The following is a 25934-nucleotide window of genomic DNA, read 5'->3' as shown; positions in this document are numbered from 1 at the left end:
TGGAAAAATGAAAAACATCTGGAGAGGAGCAAACCAAGAAGGTAAAACAAAGACAATTGAAACCAACAGCATTTGCAGTGAAGAAAGGGCAATAGCTCAGCAGACAGAGGAACCGACTACGAAGAAACAGATCACGGGTTGAATACCTAAACAGTGGCATGACAAAAGCATTAATATGTCACCAGTAGGATTTTATGGTTCTCTATTATGCCTGTAATTATAGAATTCTACAATTAATGTCATATATCCAAGATTTTATCTCCTAGAAGTAATGAATAGAGGGAAGATTATCCATCCTCTCAAGGCAAACCCCATATGGTGGCATATAAATTGCTTTGGGGGCTGTAATAAATATCTGCAGCTGCATGGACTTTGTGTGCCACCATTTTCTCAATTACAGTGTGTGCATGAGGCTTAACATTACTATCATTTCCATTGGCAGCTTTGGTTTATTGACATATATTTTTATGAAGTATGAGAGACCGATACTATCAGATATTCACACGGCAGTAGATTTATCTCACTTCCTTTACACTTGTACAGTTTATTTTCTGCAGATTCTTTTTAATCACACTGAAATTTTTGGCACAATTTCTATAGTAAATAATTGTGAGTGGAGTTTTTGTCGCTGCAGAACGACTAAATGGATGGCTGCCCGGAAGGCCTTGCTTTGTCTCCGTGCTGATATCAGGTTGGCGACTTCATCGTGTAAGCTCGGTACTTCTCTGTGCTATCGGCTGTGCATCAGGGATGCTGTAACTCATCGCTTTACAAATGGGATTGTTAATTCTTGGCTGTAGCTTACAGACTGCATTACAAACTGAGTGGCGCGTCACAGCAGGGAGCGAATGTTCATTTTCTGACAGCTACATGTGTACATGGCTTTTTGGACAGTACTTTAAATAAAATGTTACAAGGGTGTTATATTTTAAGATGGGAGCATTCTCCATGCGGCCACTGTGTAAACAACCAGTCAGTAATAGTTATAAATACCGTTGGCTTTTAGCCTATTAACTTGAAAAACGATAAAGGTTTGCACCATGATTTACCAAGAATGATTACTCTAAAACATTGAAAATGTATTACTGCCATAGAAAATGGGAAAAAATAAAAAATAAAGCACTATTTAATGTATATATGAAATATTCATAGGCAAAATTGCTATGAAAAATACAGTAAAAAAAGGTACTAATATATGTGAGCCCAACTGCCACGTCATGGCGTTCTTCAAAAGTTGGGTCCCTGTCCTGATATGTCACCTATCCTGGGCAAAAAAAGCCTACCAAAAAAGCATATCACTTGAAAAATGATAAACAATCTATGTGCCAAGCACCTTCTTTTGCTGTATTTTCCATAGCAATTTTCCAGATGAATATTTCATATATGCATTAAATAGCATTTTTTTTTACTTTTTCCCATTTTCTATGGCAGTAATGCAGTTTCAGTGTTCTAGAGTAATCATTCTTGGTAAATCATGGTGCAACCTTTATCATTTTTCAAGTTATATGCTTTTTGCGGTTGACACCTATTCACACCAGCTTGGATGTCTTTTTCTCTATTTGTATCAAACCCTTTTTGGACATGTGCACTCCCACTCCTATCAGCCACAGGTGATTTTAAGTAGTTAGCTGGTCCATTCCTGACCCATAAATTGTAGGCTTATTTGCCCGAGAGAGGTGACATATCAGAACAGGGACCCAACTTTTGAAGGACGCCTTGACGTGGCCAATCTATGTGCTAAGTATCTTATTGTCTACTGTATTTTTCATAGCAATTTTGCAGATGAATATTTCATATATACATTAAATAGCGCTTTTTTTTTTCTTTTTTCCCATTTTCTATGGCAGCTATTAGCCTATTGCCAGGTTAACCCGTGCATATTTCACAGTTCGTATATGTTCCACAATGCCGGCTCAGACAGTGGGTCTCCAAACCCAAACCTTTAGCCACGTAGACACATATAAGGCTGGAATTTGAGGTTGGGATGCAGTCCGTCTACTGACCATGAAATATGCTCTCGTTAATCCAGCAAGTAAGTGACAGGATGGGGAAATGTGAGAACTACTAAGGATCCAAACAATTAGTTTCATTGCTCCTAAGCATTAAAAACATTTATAGCTTTGCAACTAGTCTTTACTTTTAAAATATCTCATCATATTTCAACCGAATAGATAAAACAACACGCAACACAGGTCAATGCGTTATATTACAATGAGATCTTCAAGGGAGGGTGTCAACACTCAACAGCTCCTCTACAGGGACTAGGCCCCAGAAATGTCATGCCCATGATGTAAGACCTATTGACTATGCCTCATGCAACAACATGACATTGCGAGGCCTTATGATCAGTGGTCTTTGGAAGGAAACTTATACAAACATGGCGAGAACATACAAACTCCTTGCAGATGTTGTTCTTGGTGGGATTTGAACCCAGGACTCCATAGACAGACTGTCAGTATCATGGATGATCTGATTACTGATCCCATTATTAAGGCTCGGTAAACAGGAGGGGTCATCAGAACACAAGTGAAGACTCTCCGATTATTTTGTAGCAGCAGGCACAGAATTATGAGCTGGGGGTCAGGGTGCAGTGCTTCGGTGGGGCAGCACGGTGGCTCAGTGGTTAGCACTGTAGCCTTGCAGCGTTGGGGGTCTTGAGTTAAAATCCCAACTGCAAGGAGTTTGTATGTTCTCCCGTGTTTGTGTGGGTTTCCTCCGGGTTCTCCGGTTTCCTCCCACAAAACCGAAACACATACTGATAGGGAATTTAGATTGTGAGCCCCATTGGGGACAGTGATGATAATGTCTGTAAAGCGCTGCGGAATGTGTTAGTGTTATATAAAAATGAGAACATCTAAGCCAGTAATGACGCTCCTTCTAGAGCTGAGCTCCGGAATAACAGAAAATTATAGACAAAGTCTACATTGTTGAAAACTGCATAAAAATGTATTCGTACAGGTAACATTATGGTTGGGAATAATGCACAGGGATAATCGGCGCAGTGCTTCTGAATGGGGAAAACATGTCAGCCAGGAATGCTGCTTCGACTGAAGCCGACCTCAGTACTAGCTGAAAACTATAGATGAAGCCTGTAAAAGAGGAAATCTACAAAAAAACGTATTATACAGGTAATAATGCGGAAAGGCACACTGTATAGGAATACATCAGTGCAGTGCTTCTGAGTTTGGAAAAAAATCTAAGCCAGTAATGCTGCTCCTTCCAAAGCTGCGCTCAGGAATAACGGAAAATGATAGATGAAGCCTGCAAATGGAAAATCTGCATAAAAAATATTCCAAACAGGTAACATTATTGTTGGGAAAAATGTACAAGAATACGATGGTGCAGTGCTTCTGAGCGCGGGAAAACATCTAAGCCCGGAATTCTGCTTCTTCCAGAGGTGACCTCAACCTGAAAATTAAGGATGGTGGAAAATTGCTCTAAAAATGTATAATATGGGTCACAGGAATACTCTAGAGAAATACAAGGGTGCAGTGCTTGTGAGTGTGACTAGTAGCGCCAGTGTAACATTTACATTCAAGAAACCCAAACCACACATGAAGGTTAACATAAGATTTATTTATTACAGCCTCGGCCATACCAATCCAGTATCAACCATGTATAGAAATGTAATAAAGGGAGATGAATTTCTTCCATGTGGTAATGTTTGGCTCCGAGAATATCTGCCGGTAACACATCCATTCACTGATGCCGGTGGCGTGTACTAATATCCACCGCGCAGGAACCATTTATTACCTACTTTGTCTGTCTGGAACAGCAGGTGGTATTTACATTAACAATCGCTGGAGCTGTAAATGATATTATAATTTATCTCTCGGAAATTTCGACACGGAACGAGATGACGGTGACATGAAAATTACAGGTTTTCGTCTTTTTTGCCGTATAGAGGGTTGGAGAATGAGCAGGCCTTCACCTCTTTCCGAGAATCCTAGGAGATACAAGATATCAATAGAAAGAAGACATTTTCGCTAGAATGTCATACAAATAATATCTACAGAATATGAAAAGAGTGAACGGTGTATGATTAGATACTAGGAAAAAAATAGTGCTGGTATTTCAGTAGCATTTGTCCTATTTAAGGAAATATTTATAGTCCTAATCAAAATAATTCTTTAGTATTTTGTTCCTCTGTTATTCCTCCTGGAAATATATTCATAAATTCAAAACCATGGGGTGCGGAGTGTACATTAACGAGAAAAAATGACCCTTTTTGAATTTACCAAATGGCTGCAATGAAACAAAGAGTGAAAAATGTAAAGAGTTCTGAATACTTTCCGTACCCGCTGTATGTACGAACACACTTTTTTGCCCAGTTGTCAGTGTATTATTGCATTTCCAGAAGGAACACCAGGGGAATGTCACAAGTTCTAAGAAAATATACTGCAAAATAGATGCAAGAATGCAAAAATATATTGAAACAGGCATGTCATTTCAGGAATGGGGTCACCATGCCTTCCTTCAGCGAGTGCAGTGAAGTCAGGAACGTTCTCCCCAACTTCTATGGTGCATGGTGCATGGCCAGAAAGGAAAGAGATTACGTGGCCAATAGAGAAGACATCGCTCATGGCTCAGTGGGCATGATTACAGCATCTGAAACCTGACTAGTTTGAGTTAAGCGATATCTACCCTGACGATTCCTACCCAACATGACCGGTTCTCTTTAATGATCCCTGGAGGTCTGACTTCTAGGACACCCACCGATCCTGAAGGTGAAGGGTCCACAGTGTTGTTTCACACGTTTTCCTAGGCACAACAGCACTTACCCCATGGCAGCACCGCTCCATTAAAGGTTATGTGCTGCTGATTCCTGCACAGCCAGGATGCCGGTAGTGCCACTGCGCAGGAAAAAACTATAAGGCTGCTTCCACATTGCGCTTTTCTCCACATTTGTGAGCCTGGGCTTGCGTCCTAACCCCTCTGCAAAATGGTATTCGGACATATGTGCCAACACCGACGGGGTCGTAGACTATAATGGTGCCAGCATCATTTTCGGCCATGTACGCCTACTAGAGGCTGGCACCCAGATGAAGTCTACAATGAATGAGTGTCCACCTCCAGTAGGCGTGTACGCCAGAAAATGGAGCCCGGCAGAGCGCACACTGGCTCTACCGCCACCCAATAGTCTATAGCCCCGTTGGCACATAAGTCACGTGGTGGTTTGAACGGGAGCCCTGACGGGACCCACGACCGTGGAGAAAAACGCAATGTCAAAGCACCATAGGGGCTGCCACAGTAAACCTCCAACATTACAGGCATCTGCGGGATATTAATTTTTTGGGGGAAATTTGCTGCTCATTTTCAATGCAAACTTCACCCTGTGCCAAAGCTGAGGTGGGATTCAGATCATGCGGAGGATTGGCCTTACTCATCGCCCTTTGCATTGCAATAGATGGAAATTAAAGCAAATTTATAGCGAATATATAAATCAAAATTCTCAACATGTCTTCAGAAAAAAACCCACTAGAAGTGACCTGGATTTGGATATTATAATTGTACAGATACATGTGCACAAATGCGTATTTAGAGATTTTAAAGTGGAGAACTGCCGGTGAAGAATGACCCATGTCACTGCCCTGGGAATGGAGAGGTGGCTGTGCATGTGCGGCTCAGAAAATTGTTGTGCAAGCGAGAAACCTACATTTACGGCCCATCCTATATGTCGGAGTTTAAAAAAAAAAATACTGTTTTTCCGTTTGTAGCAAAAATTAGATGAGTAACAAGAATGGATGTGGCTATGGAGTCGTTGCATCTATGAGTGGCTGATACAGTACAGCGAGGTGACCATAAGTATCTCTCCTCTTCAGATAAGATCTCACCACCATATCGCTCATTCCCTCAGGTTCATCATCTTCATCTGAGCACTGGGAACAGTCCCTGGGATACTTTGTCAATTACAATTTAAATGTAGCCGCTCCTCATGCAAACAGATACTGCAGTAAAAGGGACGAGACGAGGACGTCCGTGTGTCACTGATCATGTACTGACCCTATGGGAATGGGAGCGCGCAGAAAAGCATCCAGGGTTTGTATTCTGTAAATTGCAATTTTTACAGTGTGAAATTGGATGAAACCTCAGTTTTAGTGTTCAAGACACAATAATGAGAAAATATAAGTCAGTGCATTTCAATGGTTTGTTTTCCCAGCTTAGCAAGACAGGTTTAGATGATTGCTCTCTGTTTCCCAGTGGCTAGTACCACTTAACCCCTCAACAACTGCCATAAAGAGTCTTTTTGATGATGTCTGATGGGTTGTCTTTTTATGGCTTTAGAGGAAGATCAGAGAGGTAAGTATTGTCAAGTCTCAATTCTCTGTCACGAATAGTCTTTGGAATTAAGTGATGATGATTGTTTACCCCATGGGTGAGAAACCTACAGCCTGTGGGCCGTTTATGGCCCGAGTCATTTGCTTTGGCATTCTGGAAGATGGGCTGCAGTGCTGGGGTCAACAGCACAGTTTTTCCAACCACCAGCCCTTTAATTCTTCCCTAGAGAGAGTGCAAGCATTCACTACTGAACTGCACACCTTCACTGACCATAAGAGCTTACACTCTACAGGAGAGAGAGGACCCTGCTGACCATAAGAGCTTACACTCTACAGGAGAGAGAGGAACCTTCTGACCATAAGAGCTTACACTCTACAGGAGAGAGAGGACCCCACTGACTATAAGAGCTTACACTCTACAGGAGAGAGAGGACCCCACTGACCATAAGAGCTTACACTCTACAGGAGAGAGAGGACCCCACTGACCATAAGAGCTTACACTCTACAGGAGAGAGAGGACCCCACTGACCATAAGAGCTTACACTCTACAGGAGAGAGAGGACCCCACTGACCATAAGAGCTTACACTCTACAGGAGAGAGAGGACCTCGCTGACCATAAGAGCTTACACTCTACAGGAGAGAGGACCCCGCTGACCATAAGAGCTTACACTCTACAGGAGAGAGAGGACCCCACTGACTATAAGAGCTTACACTCTACAGGAGAGAGAGGACCCCGCTGACCATAAGAGCTTACACTCTACAGGAGAGAGGACCCCGCTGACCATAAGAGCTTACACTCTACAGGAGAGAGAGAGGACCCCACTGACCATAAGAGCTTACACTCTACAGGAGAGAGAGGACCCCGCTGACCATAAGAGCTTACACTCTACAGGAGAGAGGACCCCGCTGACCATAAGAGCTTACACTCTACAGGAGAGATAGAGAGGACCCCACTGACCATAAGAGCTTACATTCCACAGGAGAGAGAGGACCCCGCTGACCATAAGAGCTTACACTCTACAGGAGAGAGAGGACCTCACTGACTATAAGAGCTTACACTCTACAGGAGAGAGAGGACCCCACTGACCATAAGAGCTTACACTCTACAGGAGAGAGAGGACCCCACTGACCATAAGAGCTTACACTCTACAGGAGAGAGAGGACCTCGCTGACCATAAGAGCTTACACTCTACAGGAGAGAGAGGACCCTGCTGACCATTAGAGCTTACACTCTACAGGAGAGAGAGGACCCCACTGACTATAAGAGCTTACACTCTACAGGAGAGAGAGGACCCCGCTGACCATAAGAGCTTACACTCTACAGGAGAGAGGACCCCACTGACCATAAGAGCTTACACTCTACAGGAGAGAGAGAGGACCCCACTGACCATAAGAGCTTACACTCTACAGGAGAGAGAGGACCCTGCTGACCATAAGAGCTTACACTCTACAGGAGAGAGGACCCCGCTGACCATAAGAGCTTACACTCTACAGGAGAGATAGAGAGGACCCCACTGACCATAAGAGCTTACATTCCACAGGAGAGAGAGGACCCCGCTGACCATAAGAGCTTACACTCTACAGGAGAGAGAGGACCTCACTGACCATAAGAGCTTACACTCTACAGGAGAGAGAGGACCCCACTGACCATAAGAGCTTACACTCTACAGGAGAGAGAGGACCCCACTGACCATAAGAGCTTACACTCTACAGGAGAGAGGACCCCACTGACCATAAGAGCTTACACTCTACAGGAGAGAGAGAGGACCCCACTGACCATAAGAGCTTACACTCTACAGGAGAGAGAGGACCCCGCTGACCATAAGAGCTTACACTCTACAGGAGAGAGGACCCCGCTGACCATAAGAGCTTACACTCTACAGGAGAGAGAGAGGACCCCACTGACCATAAGAGCTTACACTCTACAGGAGAGAGAGGACCCCGCTGACCATAAGAGCTTACACTCTACAGGAGAGAGGACCCCGCTGACCATAAGAGCTTACACTCTACAGGAGAGATAGAGAGGACCCCACTGACCATAAGAGCTTACATTCCACAGGAGAGAGAGGACCCCGCTGACCATAAGAGCTTACACTCTACAGGAGAGAGAGGACCTCACTGACCATAAGAGCTTACACTCTACAGGAGAGAGAGGACCCCACTGACCATAAGAGCTTACACTCTACAGGAGAGAGAGGACCCCACTGACCATAAGAGCTTACACTCTACAGGAGAGAGAGGACCTCACTGACCATAAGAGCTTACACTCTACAGGAGAGAGAGGACCCCGCTGACCATAAGAGCTTACACTCCACAGGAGAGAGAGGACCCCGCTGACCATAAGAGCTTACACTCTACAGGAGAGAGAGGACCCCGCTGACCATAAGAGCTTACACTCTACAGGAGAGAAAGGACTCCACTGACCATAAGAGCTTACACTCTACAGGAGAGAGAGGACCCCGCTGACCATAAGAGCTTACACTCTACAGGAGAGAAAGGACTCCACTGACGATAAGAGATTACACTCTACAGGAGAGAGAGGACCTCACTGACCATAAGAGCTTACACTCTACAGGAGAGAGAGGACCCCGCTGACCATAAGAGCTTACACTCCACAGGAGAGAGAGGACCCTGCTGACCATAAGAGCTTACACTCTACAGGAGAGAGGACCCTGCTGACCATAAGAGCTTACACTCTACAGGAGAGAGAGGACCCCACTGACCATAAGAGCTTACACTCCACAGGAGAGAGAGGACCCCACTGACCATAAGAGCTTACACTCTACAGGAGAGAGAGGACCTCACTGACCATAAGAGCTTACACTCTACAGGAGAGAGAGGACCTCACTGACCATAAGAGCTTACACTCTACAGGAGAGAGAGGACCCCGCTGACCATAAGAGCTTACACTCTACAGGAGAGAGAGGACCCCGCTGACCATAAGAGCTTACACTCTACAGGAGAGAGAGGACCCCGCTGACCATAAGAACTTACACTCTACAGGAGAGAGAGGACCCCACTGACCATAAGAGCTTACATTCTACAGGAGAGAGAGGACCCCACTGACCATAAGAGCTTACACTCCACAGGAGAGAGAGGACCCCACTGACCATAAGAGCTTACACTCTACAGGAGAGAGAGGACCCCGCTGACCATAAGAGCTTACACTCTACAGGAGAGAGAGGACCCCGCTGACCATAAGAGCTTACACTCTACAGGAGAGAGAGGACCCCGCTGACCATAAGAACTTACACTCTACAGGAGAGAGAGGACCCCACTGACCATAAGAGCTTACATTCTACAGGAGAGAGAGGACCTCACTGACCATAAGAGCTTACACTCTACAGGAGAGAGAGGACCCCACTGACCATAAGAGCTTACACTCTACAGGAGAGAGAGGACCCCGCTGACCATAAGAACTTACACTCTACAGGAGAGAGAGGACCCCACTGACCATAAGAGCTTACACTCTACAGGAGAGAGAGGACCCCACTGACCATAAGAGCTTACACTCTACAGGAGAGACTTACTGAGTGACTCTGGAAATGGAAAACAACTCTGCCATACATACTGTGCTCCACTGGGAACTGCTGATTTTTGTATTGACCACCACTGTACAAAATATGGTAATCAGCTAGATGTCATAGCTGCAGGTCATTATGGGGAGATCCACAGGTAATATAAAATGACATTAGCCCACTCTCTGGAGGTTCAGCAGTGAGGGAAATGGCGCCGGGCAAGTTTTTTTTTAATGAATCTCAATGTTCGAATTCGCATGTAACCGCAAATTACAGGAAATTCGACTTGAACTTGATCCTCCACGGATCCATTCTGCTGTACATGTAACTTAAGGCTCCTTCATACATCAGTGAATTTTTGTCATATGCAAAATTGGTCCAAGTTTCATCAGTGCTTTTGATCAGAGTGTCATCAGAGTTTGGCCAGTCCCAGTTTTGTACCATCAGAGTTTTATCAGTTTTTCTCGGATGAAATAAAAAATTGATGGTGGTTTCTCCAGCTTCTCCTTTCAAGCAGTCCATGAAAACAGCACACAGATGGCATCCAAGTCCTGTGCGATTTTTATCACAGATCTAAACTTGCATTGCTGAGTTTGATCTGACACTCTGATAAATAGCAGAAAAGCCTCTGTGATTGTGTGTGAACAACAAGTCCAAGGAAAATACTGGACATGTGAACTACACCATAGACTATCATAGGTACGAATAGTATCTGCGATAAGCGTGGATATCACTTATACGAGTAAAGATGACTTGTGTTGGAGCACTAAATCTGTAAAATAGCCTTACTCATGTTTTTGCCCAAGTTTGCCTGCCAATGGGCCCAAAGCATGTTTCGCACATTATAGCTTCCTCAGAGGGTTTTCCAATTTTATACAAACAATTGAAATGAAAAAGAAATGTTTATAGTATTTGTTTTGGGTTTTCGCTGTTTAGAAATGTGTGCTTCTGGGAAATTAAAGGAAAATTTCTTCCAAAAAAAAAGCCTGAGTCAATCGGTTAAAGTGTTTTGTGTTGAACACAGAAGGAGCACATGTATATGCAGGCAGAAAAATGTATTGATACTGGAACATTGTAATAATGGATTAGTGATAAATTGTAATTGTGGAACAACCTTAGTACATGGGGACCCTCGCCAATCCTCATAATAAAGCCGCAACGCTGATTTAGTGCTGCATCCATACAACCATTTTTCCAAGTACAGTGACAGCCCACCGGCTGTGCCGTGACCTGCAGCCGGGTCCATTCCCAGTGTATCGGGAAATGCGGTGAAGGAGCGCAGTGATGAATCCGTGCTGCTTCCCCTGCACTCCCGCACCTCCGCCAATATTAGTGATGGCGTTTCCAAGTCCTATGTCATTTTATGGTAAACCTATTAAGGCTTTATTATGATAGGATAATCCTTGTAAAAAAATATATATATTTTCTACAGGAGATTCCATTTGACTCAGACCCAAATAAAACAAGTTTAATATTATCATTAACAATATACACTTCAATAATCACACGTACCTGGCGGCCTGATTTCCAGGGAAAAACACTGACTTGGACATTAGGATGCATCGTTTCAGAAAACTAAAAGGTGAGAAAAACAGTAAAGAAATCAATATAAAATACATGCAAATAATCTTCATTGCATAAATTTAAAGGGAAAATGTCATCATGGATTAAGTATACCTTGTATTTTATTTATTGAAATCTCTGGTGGAGTCCAGTGGGCGGTCCTACTCATTGACTGACATCTCTGTTTTTCATTGAAATGAACAAATTAGTCAATCACTGGTTAGGACCGCCTCCTTGACTCTAAAAGCGCAGTTATCAGTAATTTTAATGAATAGAATAAAAATTATACTGAATCTTTTCCCCAAAAAACTACAACTCAGTCTGCTCATTTCCTCCTGCTCTATAACATGATGCTGGCAGACACATTGTGCATGCAGTCTGATCTGTGGACAGCACGGTATAGAGGAGGACAAGCTCCTGGTGAGATGAATTACATCCTAAAGTACTGATATCCAAGAAGTATCATTTCTCCTTGTGGAGATTGACATGCTAAGCATGCCAAGATGAGGAGACTTAAAGCCGCAATGCTCCTCTGGGAAATATGCTAATTGTGCAAATTCTCTTTTCAGAGAGGAAGAGAACTAGAACTCTAGTGCCACCTATTGGAAGTAGCAATCCTACAAGTCAATGTTCACCCTTTAACAGAGGAAACTGCGGAACCACTAGCCAGAATCTTTGAAAATTCGTGGAGAACAGGAGAGGTCCCAGAACATTGGAGAAGGACAAATCTCCCTATATTCAAAGAAGGGAAGAAGACGGAGCCAGGAAATTGCAGGCCAGTGAGCCTTACTTCTATACCAGGAAAAATCTTTGAACAAATTATTAAACAGCATGTATGTAAGGTGGTGCTAATCAGCGGTGGGTGCGAGGTTACACAGAGCTCATGAATATGAGGACAACATGACAGCAGGTTTGCTAGTCCTCTAGTGATAACCTCTTGCTGATAAAACTGCAATTTTACAAAAACTACAGCAGGCAGCCCAGTAAGTGACACATCCCTGGAATCAGGATCTGTTCCCCTACATTATGCTGCTCTCAGATTAGGTGACATATTGACTTTAACATATATATGGACATTAGCTCCAATATATTTTGTATCTATCTGTTTTTTATTCTTTATATCCCCGAGGGTCCAGGCTTGACCAGATGGTGTTTTTAGCTGCCAAATCTTGAAGCGCTCCACCCGATTATTTTGTGTTATTATTATATGCTAGTAAATAACCAAACAACAGGATAAATCAGCCATAGGGAATTCATAGAAAGAAGTATCCCATAGGTACCAAGGGGGAAACATTTATCAGGTGGGTGTCTGTCTTTGCATAGACTAGCATAGTCTACTTCACTAGTCCATACAGTGGATAAATAAGTATGTCGATGAACAGCAGATGCCAGAAGTACACGCTTTGGGCATACATGTGATCAATGGTTCAGCATCAGCACAACACCCATAATCTTCAATGGGGAGAGCCACGTGCATGGTCTCCTCTACTCTGGTGCTAGGTGGGGAGAAGAGGAACCCCATTTTCCCAATAGGTGGGAGTCCTAAAAGTGGAATTGGACCCTACCAGGTATTTATGGCATGTGGTCAATGGTGGAGATTCATATAATGGCTGGTAAGTACAGACGTTATTCTCGATAGACACTTTTATGGCCATGTTAGCTGGTGTATCAGTTATTTAAAATAAATTAATAAATACATAGTTAAATAAATAAATATGGAGATCAGACGTTTCAGATATTTTGTCCCCAAACATCAAAACCAAAAATGACTTTAGGCATAACGAAGATGTAAAAGCGTTTTACATTCTGCTAATCTGACGTGAGACCCCCGGTAGAGATTGATATATAGTATTATACGCCCGTATGAACAGAATGTTACCCTCAGACCCGGGGAACGCAGCTTGTTTACTAAACAAAGAACGCAATTCATGAAAGAATAAAGTATGTGAATAAAGACCCGCGTTCCTCTATGGCTCAAAGCAAAGGCGCTGTAATGGTTGATAAAGATTTTATGCACCTCGTTCAGTGAAGTCGTGCTGCTCCCTGCATAATTTGGATTGGAGAACCCACTGGTGATTTTGCCTTTATGTTTCCTGTTGGAGAATAAAATGAAAGGAAGCATTAATTTTAGTCATGAGATCATGAAGTTTTAAAGGGAGAGGCATCTAAATGTACGAGAACATAACAGCGAAATGTTATTTTCTTACTACTCACATATACAAGCGAAAATGAATGACAAAAAAAATAGTGCAAGACCGAAAGAGACTTTTTAAAAAAGCAAAACGGTCTAAGAAATAATGTCCAGTCTGTGGCCGATGTAGAACTATAGATATACACTGCTCCAAAAAAATAAAGGGAACACCCAAATAACACATCACATCCTAGATCTGAATAAATGAAATATTCTCATTCAATACTTTGTTCTGTACAAAGTTGAATGTGCTGATAACAAAATCACACAAAAATAATCAATGGAAATCAAATGTATTAACGAATGGAGGCCTGGATTTGGAACGATACTCAAAATCAAAGTGGAAAATCAAATGACAGGCTGATCCAACTTCAGTGGAAATGCCTCAAAACAAGGAAATGATGTCCAGTTGTGTGCGTTTTGCCTCCATGTGCCTGTATGACCTCCCTACAAGGCCTGTTCATTCTCCTGATGAGGCAGCGGATGGTCTCCTGAGGGATCTCCTCCCAGACCTGGACTAAAGCATCTGCCAACTCCTGGACAGTCTGTGGTGCAATGTGACATTGGTGGATGGAGCGAGACATGATGTCCCAGATGTGTTCAATCGGATTCAGGTCTGGGGAACAGGCGGGCCAGTCCATAGCTTCAATGCCTTCATCTTGCAGGAACTGCTGACACACTCCAGCCACATGAGGTCTGGCATTGTCCTGCATTAGAAGGAACCCAGGGCCAACCGTTTGTGCAGACACATGCACATTTGTGGCCTGCTGGAGGTCATTTTGCAGGGCTCTGGCAGTGCTCCTGTTCCTCGCACAAAGGCTGAGCTAGCGGTCCTGCTGCTGGGTAGTTGCCTTCCTATGGCCCCCTCCACGTCTCCTGGTGTACTGGCCTGTCTCCTGGTAGCGCCTCCAGCCTCTGGACACTACGCTGACAGACACAACAAACCTTCTTGCCACAGCTCGTATTGATGTGCCATCCTGGATGAGCTGCACTACCTGAGCCACTTGTGTGAGTTGTAGAGTCCATCTCATGCTACCACGAGTGTGAAAGCACAACCAACATTCAAAAGTGACCAAAACATCAGTCAGAAAGCATTGGTACTGAGAATGTGGTCTGTGGTCCCCACCTGCAGAACCACTCCTTTATTGAGTGTGTCTTGATAATTGCCAATAATTTCCATCTGTTGTCTATTCCATTTGCACAACAGCATGTGAAATTGATTGTCAATCAGTGTTGCTTCCTAAGTGGACAGTTTGATTTCACAGAAGTTTGATTTACTTGGAGTAATATTCTGTTGTTTAAGTGTTCCCTTTATTTTTTTGAGCAGTGTACAATAGAAGGAATTTCTGTACATGTTTTTTGCCACCTAATATGAGAGCAGCATGATGTAGAGACAGAGACCCTGATTCTTGCCATGTGTCACTTACTGGGCTACCTGCTGTAGTATTAATAAAAATCAGTGTTTTATCATCAGGAGATTATCACTGCAGGACTCCAAAGTCTGCTGCCAGCTAGTCCAACCCTGCCCCCACTAGTGATAGTCAGCTTTATGTGTACACTGTGCATAGGCAGAAAGCTGAAATCAGTGGTGTGTGCAGGGTTATACAGGGCTCAGCATTCAGAAAACTGGCAAATCAGCAGCAGATAAAATAGTGATTTTATCAAAACTGCAGCAAGTAGCCCAGTAAGTGATATATCCCTGAAATCAAGGTCTCTTCCTCTACTCCATGCTGTTCTCAGATGGGGTAGCAATGAAGGGAAAATCAAGTTTGTTTTGTAAGTTAGCTGGACAAGTGCCCCAAGAATAGTCTTAGGTTCATTCCAGCTCTCCACACTGAACCCGATGGCCTTAAAGGGGTTTTCCAATTTTGGAAAACCCCTCTCACCTGTCTGAATTTTGTTTTAAATGTCCAAACTGTGCTTTATTCACCTTCTCCAGGTCCAGTGCTGGGTCTCCACTGCTGCTCCATGTGCTTGCTTTTCTCCACAGCACTGTTGTCATATTCACTGTGCTGCATCCAATAACTGAGCTCAGAGGCTTGTGTCGTCAACTCAGGCAGCGCCGCTCTGAGCTCAGTTACAGGCTTCAACTCCGTCAATGTGATGTCAGCGCTGCAGACAATAGCGGACACCATGAGCTACGACAGAGACTCAGCGCTGGACCCGGGAAGAGTGAGTAGAGCTCAGTTTGTATTTTTTAAACAAACTGTAACCAGGGATAAAGTGTTTTCTGAAACCAGATATCTCCTTTAATGGACACGTACCTGCTTGCAACAGAATTGTCATCTCATCTGTATTAAAATCCTGCTCATCTGGTTTGCTAGATGTTCTGTCTCACTATTGGGGTTCATGCACATAGTAGTATTTTTGGCTTGAGGACGATCCAACAAAAGATCGGATTGCACTCAGCCCAATGTTATTCTATGGGGCTGTGCACATGTCTGAGTCACATGTCAAATGTCTGAGCCAGTTGGAGGCCAAAAATCCCAGCATACTTGATTTTCATCCGCTATTCAGACTGCACTCGGCCAAGCAAGTCAATGAATGGTTGGAAAAAAATCAGACAGATTAGGATAATCAGCCCGATTCTCTAAGATGAAAGACAATATGGTGGTGTGACCCTAGCCTCATGCTGCGCATGTCAGGTGCTGAACCAGTTCTTCCTTCCAAAGTCTAATAGTTTCCGTGTCCTTGGTTACACCCATTGTACACAACTGTTTTAGGAGCTGGTAACGTTCCATTGTTATATTCGTAAATGTTTTTAGTCAACCTTCTCCCTACTTGAGAAAGTCAAAGATCCTTGATCACCACCATGAGATAGAACATCAGACGAGTACCTGCCTTTTGCTTTATAAAGAAGCCTGTAGTGTGTTGGAAAAGCCCCATATTGACGTCTGATGTTTTGATCAATGGCTGGGATTGGGTGGATAGACTAATTTTTAAAATGAAGGAATAGAAATGTGAATGTCCTCCGAAACTTAAGAGGGGCTCAATAGAAATGATATGAGTCCATTTTTAGCGTTGGAGGAGAACAGTGCTTGGCTGAGCATTTCTGCTCCCCATAGTACTCAGTGAGAACCTCAGCACCCAGAAGCCCACCGATCACAACTTCTAACTTATCTTTATGACAAGGCAAAAGTTTTCCGAAAGTGAGGTTCTACAGCTAATTTTTACTAAGATTTACTAAGCCGCCACTGCTTTGGTTCAGATTTCTCTACAACTCCCAGCAGCTTTCCATGGGCCACCTAGTCAGAAGATCGTTAGCTGGGTGTAGTGGTCATGTGGCTATGCAGCGCCCCAGAGTCCTGGTCGTTGCAGTACTGTCGCTCCGCCACTAAGGGGAGTGATGGTACGTCTGATTGCACTAAAGGAGTTCACCTGACCAGGTATCACAGTCACACATTACACTTCACACTCCGGCCACCAGGGGGAGAAAAGGGTCCTATGTATTAGGCCACTCCTCACACTCTGGTAAGACTGGGGGTTGGATAGGAAGTTAGGAAGAAGCTGACTGGGTTTTGCCCAGGTAACATCTAGTGAGAGAGAGCGTTGCTTGGGAAGATTCAGGGGGTCCCTGTCAGGGGTGGGATCCTGACAGAGGCCTAGCAATAGGACAGATTGTTTCAGAGCCGTGCCTGCACCTCATTGCGGCGGCATCTTAAGAAAGGACACGAAGCGAAGGATATTGTGGAGAAGTAAGAAGCGAGATCACAGCACAAAGGCGATAGAACCAGTAGGAGTCGTGCCGCGAGATCGGCAACATCCTACTGAGGCGCGTAGCCGGTGGCCGGAACGCCGAGGAAGTAATAGGCTCTACGCATCACTTCAAACCAACGGCAGGACAGTTAACTTTAGGTTGGCTGTCTCACCTTTTTCACCTAATGAAGACAATGGAGGCAATTGTGGGAGAGGGGCGTCTCTAGGGTCCCGATAAAATAACTCCAGGCCTACCCTTTCATACGGGTGCGTCCTATCCATATCATCTGGGGGACGGAGAGAGAAAGAACAGAAACATACACGACAGTTGTGAGGACTATCCCGTGGTGCTCAGCAGGGAAGTACTACAACACCCAGGCGCTAGTAGGAAGGCTACTGATTTCCACCTGCAAAGGGAACTCTGGATGTGCCTTCGGACCGGCCGGTCTCAGCCAGCCCTGTTAGCAGTGCTCTGGATTGTGGATGCCGAAGCCTTCAGTAAAGAGGTAAAGAGACTGCAACCCTGTGTCTTCGTTATTTACTGCGACCTACACCATCTCCATCTACCTTACTGGGAAGCCCTGGGGACTTACTTCACCTGTGGGAAGTTACACCATCTAGCTGCTATAACATCACCTCAGCGGACCCCTAAGCAGCGTCGGTCACCCTGACCGAACACCACAGGTGGCGTCACGAACACTTGACAAACTTTCACCATCTCCTTTAATTGGGCGCCCCTTAGCAGGGCCACGGACCGGGTCGGGCCACCGTGACATCCCCAGAACCGAGAGAGAGAGACCCGATACCGAGTACACCGCTGCCCTGCGCCTGGGGGCCGCTCCAGCTACACAACCTGAAATCAGCTGGATGCAGATATAGAGCCCAGCGGGGAACCAGGAGACATCAGAAAAGCAGTGGCGAGGGATTGGCAAGGTGACTATTTTATTTTATAAAATTCTAAACAGTTTTCAGAGATGTTTTTATGACCGGACACACCTCTGACCTTTTTTTTGTCCTGTATTTGAATATCTGGCATTCATTTATGCCCCTGGCAAAAGTGCTAGCACAAAAGCAGTATGAATCGAAGTGGCCATATTGGTCTCTAGACTCTCTACCAAAGCATAAAGATCCACCAAGGGCAACCAGTCCTTTTTTGGTTGCTTCATCAAGGACCACCAAACATGTAACATTGAATAAAATGCTAGATCTTACAGTAGACTTGTCTGTTTCTCAGATTCCCTTAATAATTATTATTAAGATGAAATTATAATCTACCTGAACTTGTGGCCACAGGAAGTTTGGGAGTCTCGTAAGTTCCAGATGAAGGACCATTTATGGCTCCAGGACATGAAACTTGCTAGTTTCATAGTGTTTAGCAGTTTTATAACATGGTGGGTGCTTTTATTTGTTTGCGCTTGTGAAAGCAATTCTGAGCTGTAACCCTTGTGCCATATTTTAAGGGGCACATTCGGGCTAAGAAGGAAAGTTGTATACTATTGATTTTTATACGTTCTCATAAAGAACATTTTGTGTTTGAAGTAAAAGCATCCATGGAGGCAAAGACACGCTGAACTCTTCAAGAATTAATCCTTTTTGTTTCCACATGTTTCTAGTTCCAGATTATTTGTATTTTTTTCTCAAAATTTTATACCATGTGTTGTAAATTAAGGGTCCCTGAATGTCAATATAACAGATAGAGTAGATTTATTCTAGTTTATTCTAATATTTTATTATTGTCTACCTATTGTGATAAAGTAACTGGCAAAGTACTGGAGGAGAGATGTGTATCACTGAGGTTATTAGTTTCAGTGATATGCACATAGAAAAATGCTACAGCACACTAAGTGCTGAGAGGGGTTAATGGACAATGTTTAGAGCTAAGTTTAGTGAACAGCTGAAGAGTGGGTGGGAGGCTGTTCACCATATCTCGAACCCAGGGTGGAGTCCAGAGGATAAATACACAGCCTTCTGGCTCATTGTGTGTTGGGTGTGCCTGGAGATGAGAGCTCCAGAGCTTTGTTTGAGAATAAATGAAGATGAATCTTTTTTTGTTTGTTTCCTAATCGGGTGGATCCCAACAGCAACACGGACTGTGCTATTTGTATATCTTTTGTTTTTCCGCTAGGCAAGAAAGGCTGTGTTTATGTTGCTAACCCTGCCCTGGTTTATGCTGTACCTGAATAAATTTAAAATTTAAAGAGACAGTGTTCCTGTGTCTACCTTTGTAGCCAATCTACAACACTATCTAGAAAAACAACTGCAAAGCAACAGCAATTCAGTAAAGTACAGGGGGCAAGTTCCTGGGCCACCGGACAACAAGATACTAAACACAAAAGTGGAAGTGCTGCATCTTTTTTATTTCTTGGGGTTATTTTGCACCTACTGTATATAATTATATATATTAATATGTCTATATCCTTCTGTTTGTCTGTATGTCTGTCTATCTAAGGCTTTATTCACACACCAGTATTTCATTAGTGTTTGTATGCCACAATCAGGAGTGTCTCCAAAACACAGAACAGGTGTCAATCTTTCAATTATAGTTTTTCTCCGTAAGTTTCACTCCTGATTTGTTCATACAAAACCTAGTTAAAAATGCTGACTAAATACCAAAGTGTGAATAAGCCTGTTGTGAATTTGGATTCTGGGCTCCCCCGGTGGCCGTTTGTGGAATTGGACTTGTCATCCTCTTTCCTGTTTCACCTGATTCCATCAGTAGTGGGTGTCGCTATTTAAGCTCATTTCTCTGGTGGTTTCTTGCCGGTCAACAATGTTATCTGATGCCTCTCAGTGCTTGTTCCTGCTTCTAGACTACTACTAGATAAGTTGGACTTTTGTCCATGTTTTGTTTTGCCTATTTGTTCCAGTTCACAGCTGAAGTTTTGTTACTGTGTCTGGAAAGCTCTCGTTGATCAGGGATTGCTACTCTGGCGTTATGAGTTAATGCCAGAGTTTAAGGTAATCTCTGGATGGTGTTTTGTTAGTGTTTTTCTGCTGACCATGAAAGTATACTATCTGTCTTCTGCTATCTAGTAAGCGGACCTCAAATTTGCTAAGACTATTTTCCTGCTGCGTTTGTTGTTTCATCTGAACTCACCGTCATTATATGTGGGGGGCTACTGTCTTCTTTGGAATATTTCTCTAGAGGTGAGCCAGGTCTTATATTTCCCTCTGCTAGCTATTTAGGTCTTAGGCCAGAGCTGGGCATCTAGCGATAAATAGGAAATGCTACCTGGCTATTTCTAGTTGCGCGGCAGGCTTAGTTCATGGTCAGTATAGTTCCATCTTCCGAGAGCTTGTCCCTCTATAGGCTTGCTATGATCTCTGCCTGCAGAGATCATGACAGTTTGACCGGCCCATAAAGTGTTAAAGACCCAGGTTGAGAAAGGAGAGTTATAAGAAGTCTGCTGAAATTTTTTTTTTTTTTTTTTTCCTCCAGTCTGCCTTGCTGCAGTCTTTTCTCTCTCTCTCCTCCTAATCTCTGTATGCTCTGTGTGCACCTGACAATAATGGATCTCCAGAGTGTAACTGCGGGTTTGAATAATCTCATCACGAAAGTACAAAATTTACAAGATTTTGTGGTACATGCTCCGGTATCTGAGCCGAGAATTCCTTTGCCGGAGTTCTTCACAGGGAATAGAGCTAGCTTCCAGAATTTCCGAAATAATTGTAAGCTTTATTTGTCCCTGAAGTCTCGTTCAGCTGGAGACCCTGCTCAGCAGGTTAGGATTGTGATTTCCTTGCTCAGGGGTGACCCTCAAGATTGGGCCTTCTCATTGCCAGCAGGGGATCCTGCGTTACGCGATGTGGATGCGTTTTTTCTGGCCTTGGGCTTGCTTTATGAGGATAATTCTTGGGTCAATGCATCTGATGTTCATGCTTCTGATCTTGTTCGTGCCTTCCATAGGGCTCATCCTGGTCGCCCTGGTGGATCTGGTGAGGGTTCGGTGCCCCCTCCTTGAGGGGGGGGTACTGTTGTGAATTTGGATTCTGGGCTCCCCCGGTGGCCGTTTGTGGAATTGGACTTGTCATCCTCTTTCCTGTTTCACCTGATTCCATCAGTAGTGGGTGTCGCTATTTAAGCTCATTTCTCTGGTGGTTTCTTGCCGGTCAACAATGTTATCTGATGCCTCTCAGTGCTTGTTCCTGCTTCTAGACTACTACTAGATAAGTTGGACTTTTGTCCATGTTTTGTTTTGCCTATTTGTTCCAGTTCACAGCTGAAGTTTTGTTACTGTGTCTGGAAAGCTCTCGTTGATCAGGGATTGCTACTCTGGCGTTATGAGTTAATGCCAGAGTTTAAGGTAATCTCTGGATGGTGTTTTGTTAGTGTTTTTCTGCTGACCATGAAAGTATACTATCTGTCTTCTGCTATCTAGTAAGCGGACCTCAAATTTGCTAAGACTATTTTCCTGCTGCGTTTGTTGTTTCATCTGAACTCACCGTCATTATATGTGGGGGGCTACTGTCTTCTTTGGAATATTTCTCTAGAGGTGAGCCAGGTCTTATATTTCCCTCTGCTAGCTATTTAGGTCTTAGGCCAGAGCTGGGCATCTAGCGATAAATAGGAAATGCTACCTGGCTATTTCTAGTTGCGCGGCAGGCTTAGTTCATGGTCAGTATAGTTCCATCTTCCGAGAGCTTGTCCCTCTATAGGCTTGCTATGATCTCTGCCTGCAGAGATCATGACATAAGCCCTAATAAAAAAAGGAAGTCATCACTCCAAGTAACTTTGTAAATTAAAAAGTCCAAAAGCTTTTTATTGGCCATGTGTACAGTGGCTACATTTTTGCTTGTCTCATGTAGTCACAACCTGTGGACTGGCACCACCTACTCATTTGATAGGCTAGAGCATCTTAATTTTTCATTTTTTTATCTATGGAAGTCCTTCTCCTGATGTGGGGTAAACATCATGTACAGTAGCCGGATCCCTTTAGTCTTCATTAAAGGTACATTAATAGCTTGGTTTTGACTTGGGGGTGAAACCATTCCTTCAAAGTATTCCAGAAGTAGTTTTTCATCACAACACAAGACCACATGTTACTTGTGCTACTGTGAACGGTCTCCATGGCCTGCAGCATCTCCAGACTTGTCTCCCATGAGCACATCTGGGACGTCATTGGTCGGCAATTACAAAAGGAGCTGTCAGGAGTGGATCTTGATGATTTGCCGAAGTGCATTAAGCGCGGAAGAATATTCTTCAGGCGACCATTAATAACCTTATGGGTAGCAGCCAAGGCTGTAAGTACATGAATTTCTGCATGTGACTCTCATTCTTAGTACAGAGTAAATCAAGATGTTTTGAAAATGTTATTTCCATTTTTCCATAATTTGCAGATCAGTAACGTGTCTATCCATCCTGTGATTTCCATCATTCCATGACATTTCCCTCTTGGTGGTGCCATTTCAATGTTGAGTATATATTCCATACTTTATACCTCCCTAATACAGCATACAATAAACCATGCCACAATTTTCCATCTCTCCTTTTTAGATCAACAAGTATGACACATTTCCTGTTATACAACCCGTTAAAACTGATAAAATTTTCTTACCTTTTATAGAAGTAACATGTGTAGACAATGATAACTTCTATCAGTAGAAACGTTAATCCAATGCTAATACCAATCCACAGACCTGTATGGAAAGAAGGCAGATGGCTCAATTTTAGTATCACTATAAAAAAAATAAAAATCAATGCTATTAAAGGAAAAAGAAAAAAAAACAAAAAAAAAACAAGAGCATGAACTGCACATCCCAAAATCATACGTTGATCTAAAGCCACTAGGCAAAAATTAATATACTGAACATGAGGTTTTCAGTTTAACATTCTGATCAGACTGTATGAAGCCCACTGCCACTTCATGGCAAACCTCGTAGTGGGTCCCAACGCCCTAACGGAGCGGAGCCGTGCCGCGACCACCGCCGCAGCGGCCATGCACCAGCAGGGCGGACGGCCTGTTGCCCCACAGCACCCATGCTGCGAGACTGAGCCCCCAAGACTCCAGACCGCGCCGCCCCACCAGCACAAAGCCACAGCAACAATGGCCGCCACACAGCACCAGCACCAAAATGAAAGGAGCATTTAAACTCACCTTCCTCCAGCTCTTCAGTGAGAGCCAAAATGGGCTAGACCCCTTACTTTGCAGAATGTTAAACTGAAAACCTCATGTTCAGTATTTAAATTTTTGCCTAGCGGCTTTAGATCAACGTATGATTTTGGGATGTGCGGTTCATGCTCCTTTTTTTTTTTTTTTTTTTCTTTTTGCACAAAGCATGTACTTGTCGTTTTTTTGGACCAGCACTCCTCCCATTTGGCTCAGGTGATTTTAATTAGCAGGAGACTGCAAAGTAAGGGGTCTAGCCCATTTTGGCTCTCACTGAAGAGCTGGAGGAAGGCGAGTTTAAATGCTCCTTTCATTTTGGTGCTGGTGCTGTGTGGCGGCCATTGTTGCTGTGGCTTTGTGCTGGTGGGGCGGCGCGGTCTGGAGTCTTGGGGACTCAGTCTCGCAGCATGGGTGCTGTGGGGCAACAGGCCGTCCGCCCTGCTGGTGCATGGCCGCTGCGGCGGTGGTTGCCGCACGGCTCCGCTCCGTTAGGGCGTTAGGACCCACTACGAGGTTTGCCGTGAAGGGGCAGTGGGCTTCATACAGTCTGATCAGAATGTTAAACTGAAAACCTCATGTTCAGTATTTAAATTTTTGCCTAGCGGCTTTAGATCAACGTATGATTTTGGGATGTGCGGTTCATGCTCCTTTTTTTTTCCTTTTTGCACAATGCTATTGTGGGGTTGTCCCCCTTTCAGAACATTTTCTGGGGGGATTAAAATCAATTTTGCAATAGGGTTTCATTAAACATTTTGCACAATTTGCCTTCTACAATCTCTTTATTACACATAAATGGCTGCACTAAAAATAATTATCAGAACTCTATGACAAACTTATAGAGGGTTTGTAACTCGTTACCTGTCTTTTCCTGAGCTCATCTAAGCTGATATATGTCCAAAGACTACATGTGCCAAGAGCCTGTAAAAGTAAATTGGTGCAAAATGTGCAATGATACCCAACTACAAAAATGGTTAAAAATGTTGTAGTAGGTGGAAAACCTAAATAAAGAGGTGTTTCGATCTTATAATGTGAAGGCATGCAGCTAGGATAATTTTTTTTGTTTACAATATAGTATTTAACTAATTACTGTACAAGGTCACGTTAGAGTGCTGCTTGGAGACAAAGGGTTAAAGCTTCTTACTACCACTGTCAGCCATTTAGGAGATAGCGGAGAACTGATTTTGGCCAAACAGTCACTAAACATTGCTCTATCCTTTCCCTCCTGTCTATGTGGTATCACACAAAGTGTCCAACTCCATGGCATACTGGATGTATAGTGCATTCCATGAAAATATTGTGATTTCTGTGTAAACTGTACGCTGTAACATATTGTGAGATTTGCTGATAGGCAACACTTTAAGAGTTAAACTTCTCTCTCAGAGGCTTATTTATGTTGCTCAGCTCTGCTTGTTATGCAGAAGTGTCTGGAGAGAGCTGGAACAAGCTCCCCTGGTAGTCAGCCAATGACTGCAGCTGTAAGAGTCACATGGCAGTGGGAGTAACCAACTCCTGTGAGGTTGCAAAAAAAAAAAAAGTTCAGTCTTGAGGAGAGAGAGAGAGAGAGAGAGAGAGAGAGAGAGAGAGAGGAAGGGACCTCCCTCCCCCTTGATCCTCATCCTGTTGAGAACTGAACAATATAAAGAATGGGAGCTGACAACCTTCATATTGGAAGGATTTCTATTGCATCTCTAAGAGGAAAAGTTACTTCAGAAGAGAAGCTCAACTTAGACCTAAGTAAGGTATACTGACTGAGAAACACCAGAGGGGCAGCTGAGACTGAGTGAATTGAGTTGATAAGACAAATATCCCACAGAGATCTGCCTGTCTGTGTGTTTGGGTCAATTTTCGGCTGTGATTGTAAACTTTATCACCAATTACCTACTATTTGACCCTAAGCACGCAGCTAAAATAACAAAGGAACGGCTTCAGAACAACTCTGTGACCATTCTTGACTGGCCCAGCCAGAGCCCTGACCTAAACCCAATTGACCATCTCTGGAAAGAACTGAAAATGGCGTCCACCAACGTTCGCCATCCAACCTGACGGAACTGGAGAGGATCTGCAAGGAAGAATGGCCGAGGATCCCCAAATCCAGGGGTGAAAAACTTGTTGCATCATTCCCAAGAAGACTCATGGCTGTACTAGCTCAAAAGGTGCTTCTACTCAATACTGAGCAGAGGGTCTGAATACTTATGACCATGTGATATTTCAGTTTTTCTTTTTTATTGAATTTGCAAAAATTTCTACATTTCTGATTTTTTCAGTCAAGATGGGGTGCTGAGTATACATTAATGAGAAAAAAATGAACTTTTTTGAATTTACCAAATGGCTGCAATGAAACAAAGAGTGAAAAATTTAAAGGGGTCTAAATACTTTCCGTACCCACTATATATAAATTTTTTTACTGGCTGGCACAAGATTGTATTGAATTGGTATCATGACCAATTGTATAACCTGTATGTTGGGTGTATACATCTGGCTGTTATGAGCCCGCGGTGCCATCCCTTTTACTACTATGTGGCAAATACTTGTGCAGGTCTCCACTCTCCAGGAACAGAGCAAACAAACGGTTTGTGCATT

General features: G+C 43.6%; 1 protein-coding gene across 1 annotated transcript in view; it reads right to left on the bottom strand.

The window, feature by feature from the left end:
- Positions 1-3561: 3561 nt before the first annotated feature.
- The window catches only part of MALRD1 (MAM and LDL receptor class A domain containing 1), a 491201-nt gene continuing 468828 nt past the window's right edge, over positions 3562-25934 (bottom strand). Inside the window, exons 38-41 of the mRNA XM_077268326.1 lie at positions 22803-22884; positions 13378-13453; positions 11310-11372; positions 3562-3946 (exon numbers count right to left, since the gene is read on the bottom strand). Of these exons, the coding sequence (XP_077124441.1) occupies positions 3875-3946; positions 11310-11372; positions 13378-13453; positions 22803-22884 (293 nt within the window). The 3' untranslated portion in view covers positions 3562-3874. The remainder of the gene's footprint in view (positions 3947-11309; positions 11373-13377; positions 13454-22802; positions 22885-25934) is intronic.

Source organism: Ranitomeya variabilis, chromosome 6 (genome assembly GCF_051348905.1).
Source record: "Ranitomeya variabilis isolate aRanVar5 chromosome 6, aRanVar5.hap1, whole genome shotgun sequence".
Classification (NCBI taxonomy): domain Eukaryota; kingdom Metazoa; phylum Chordata; class Amphibia; order Anura; family Dendrobatidae; genus Ranitomeya; species Ranitomeya variabilis.
Note: the sequence above shows the minus strand (reverse complement) of the source record. Positions and strands in the feature narration are given on the sequence as shown.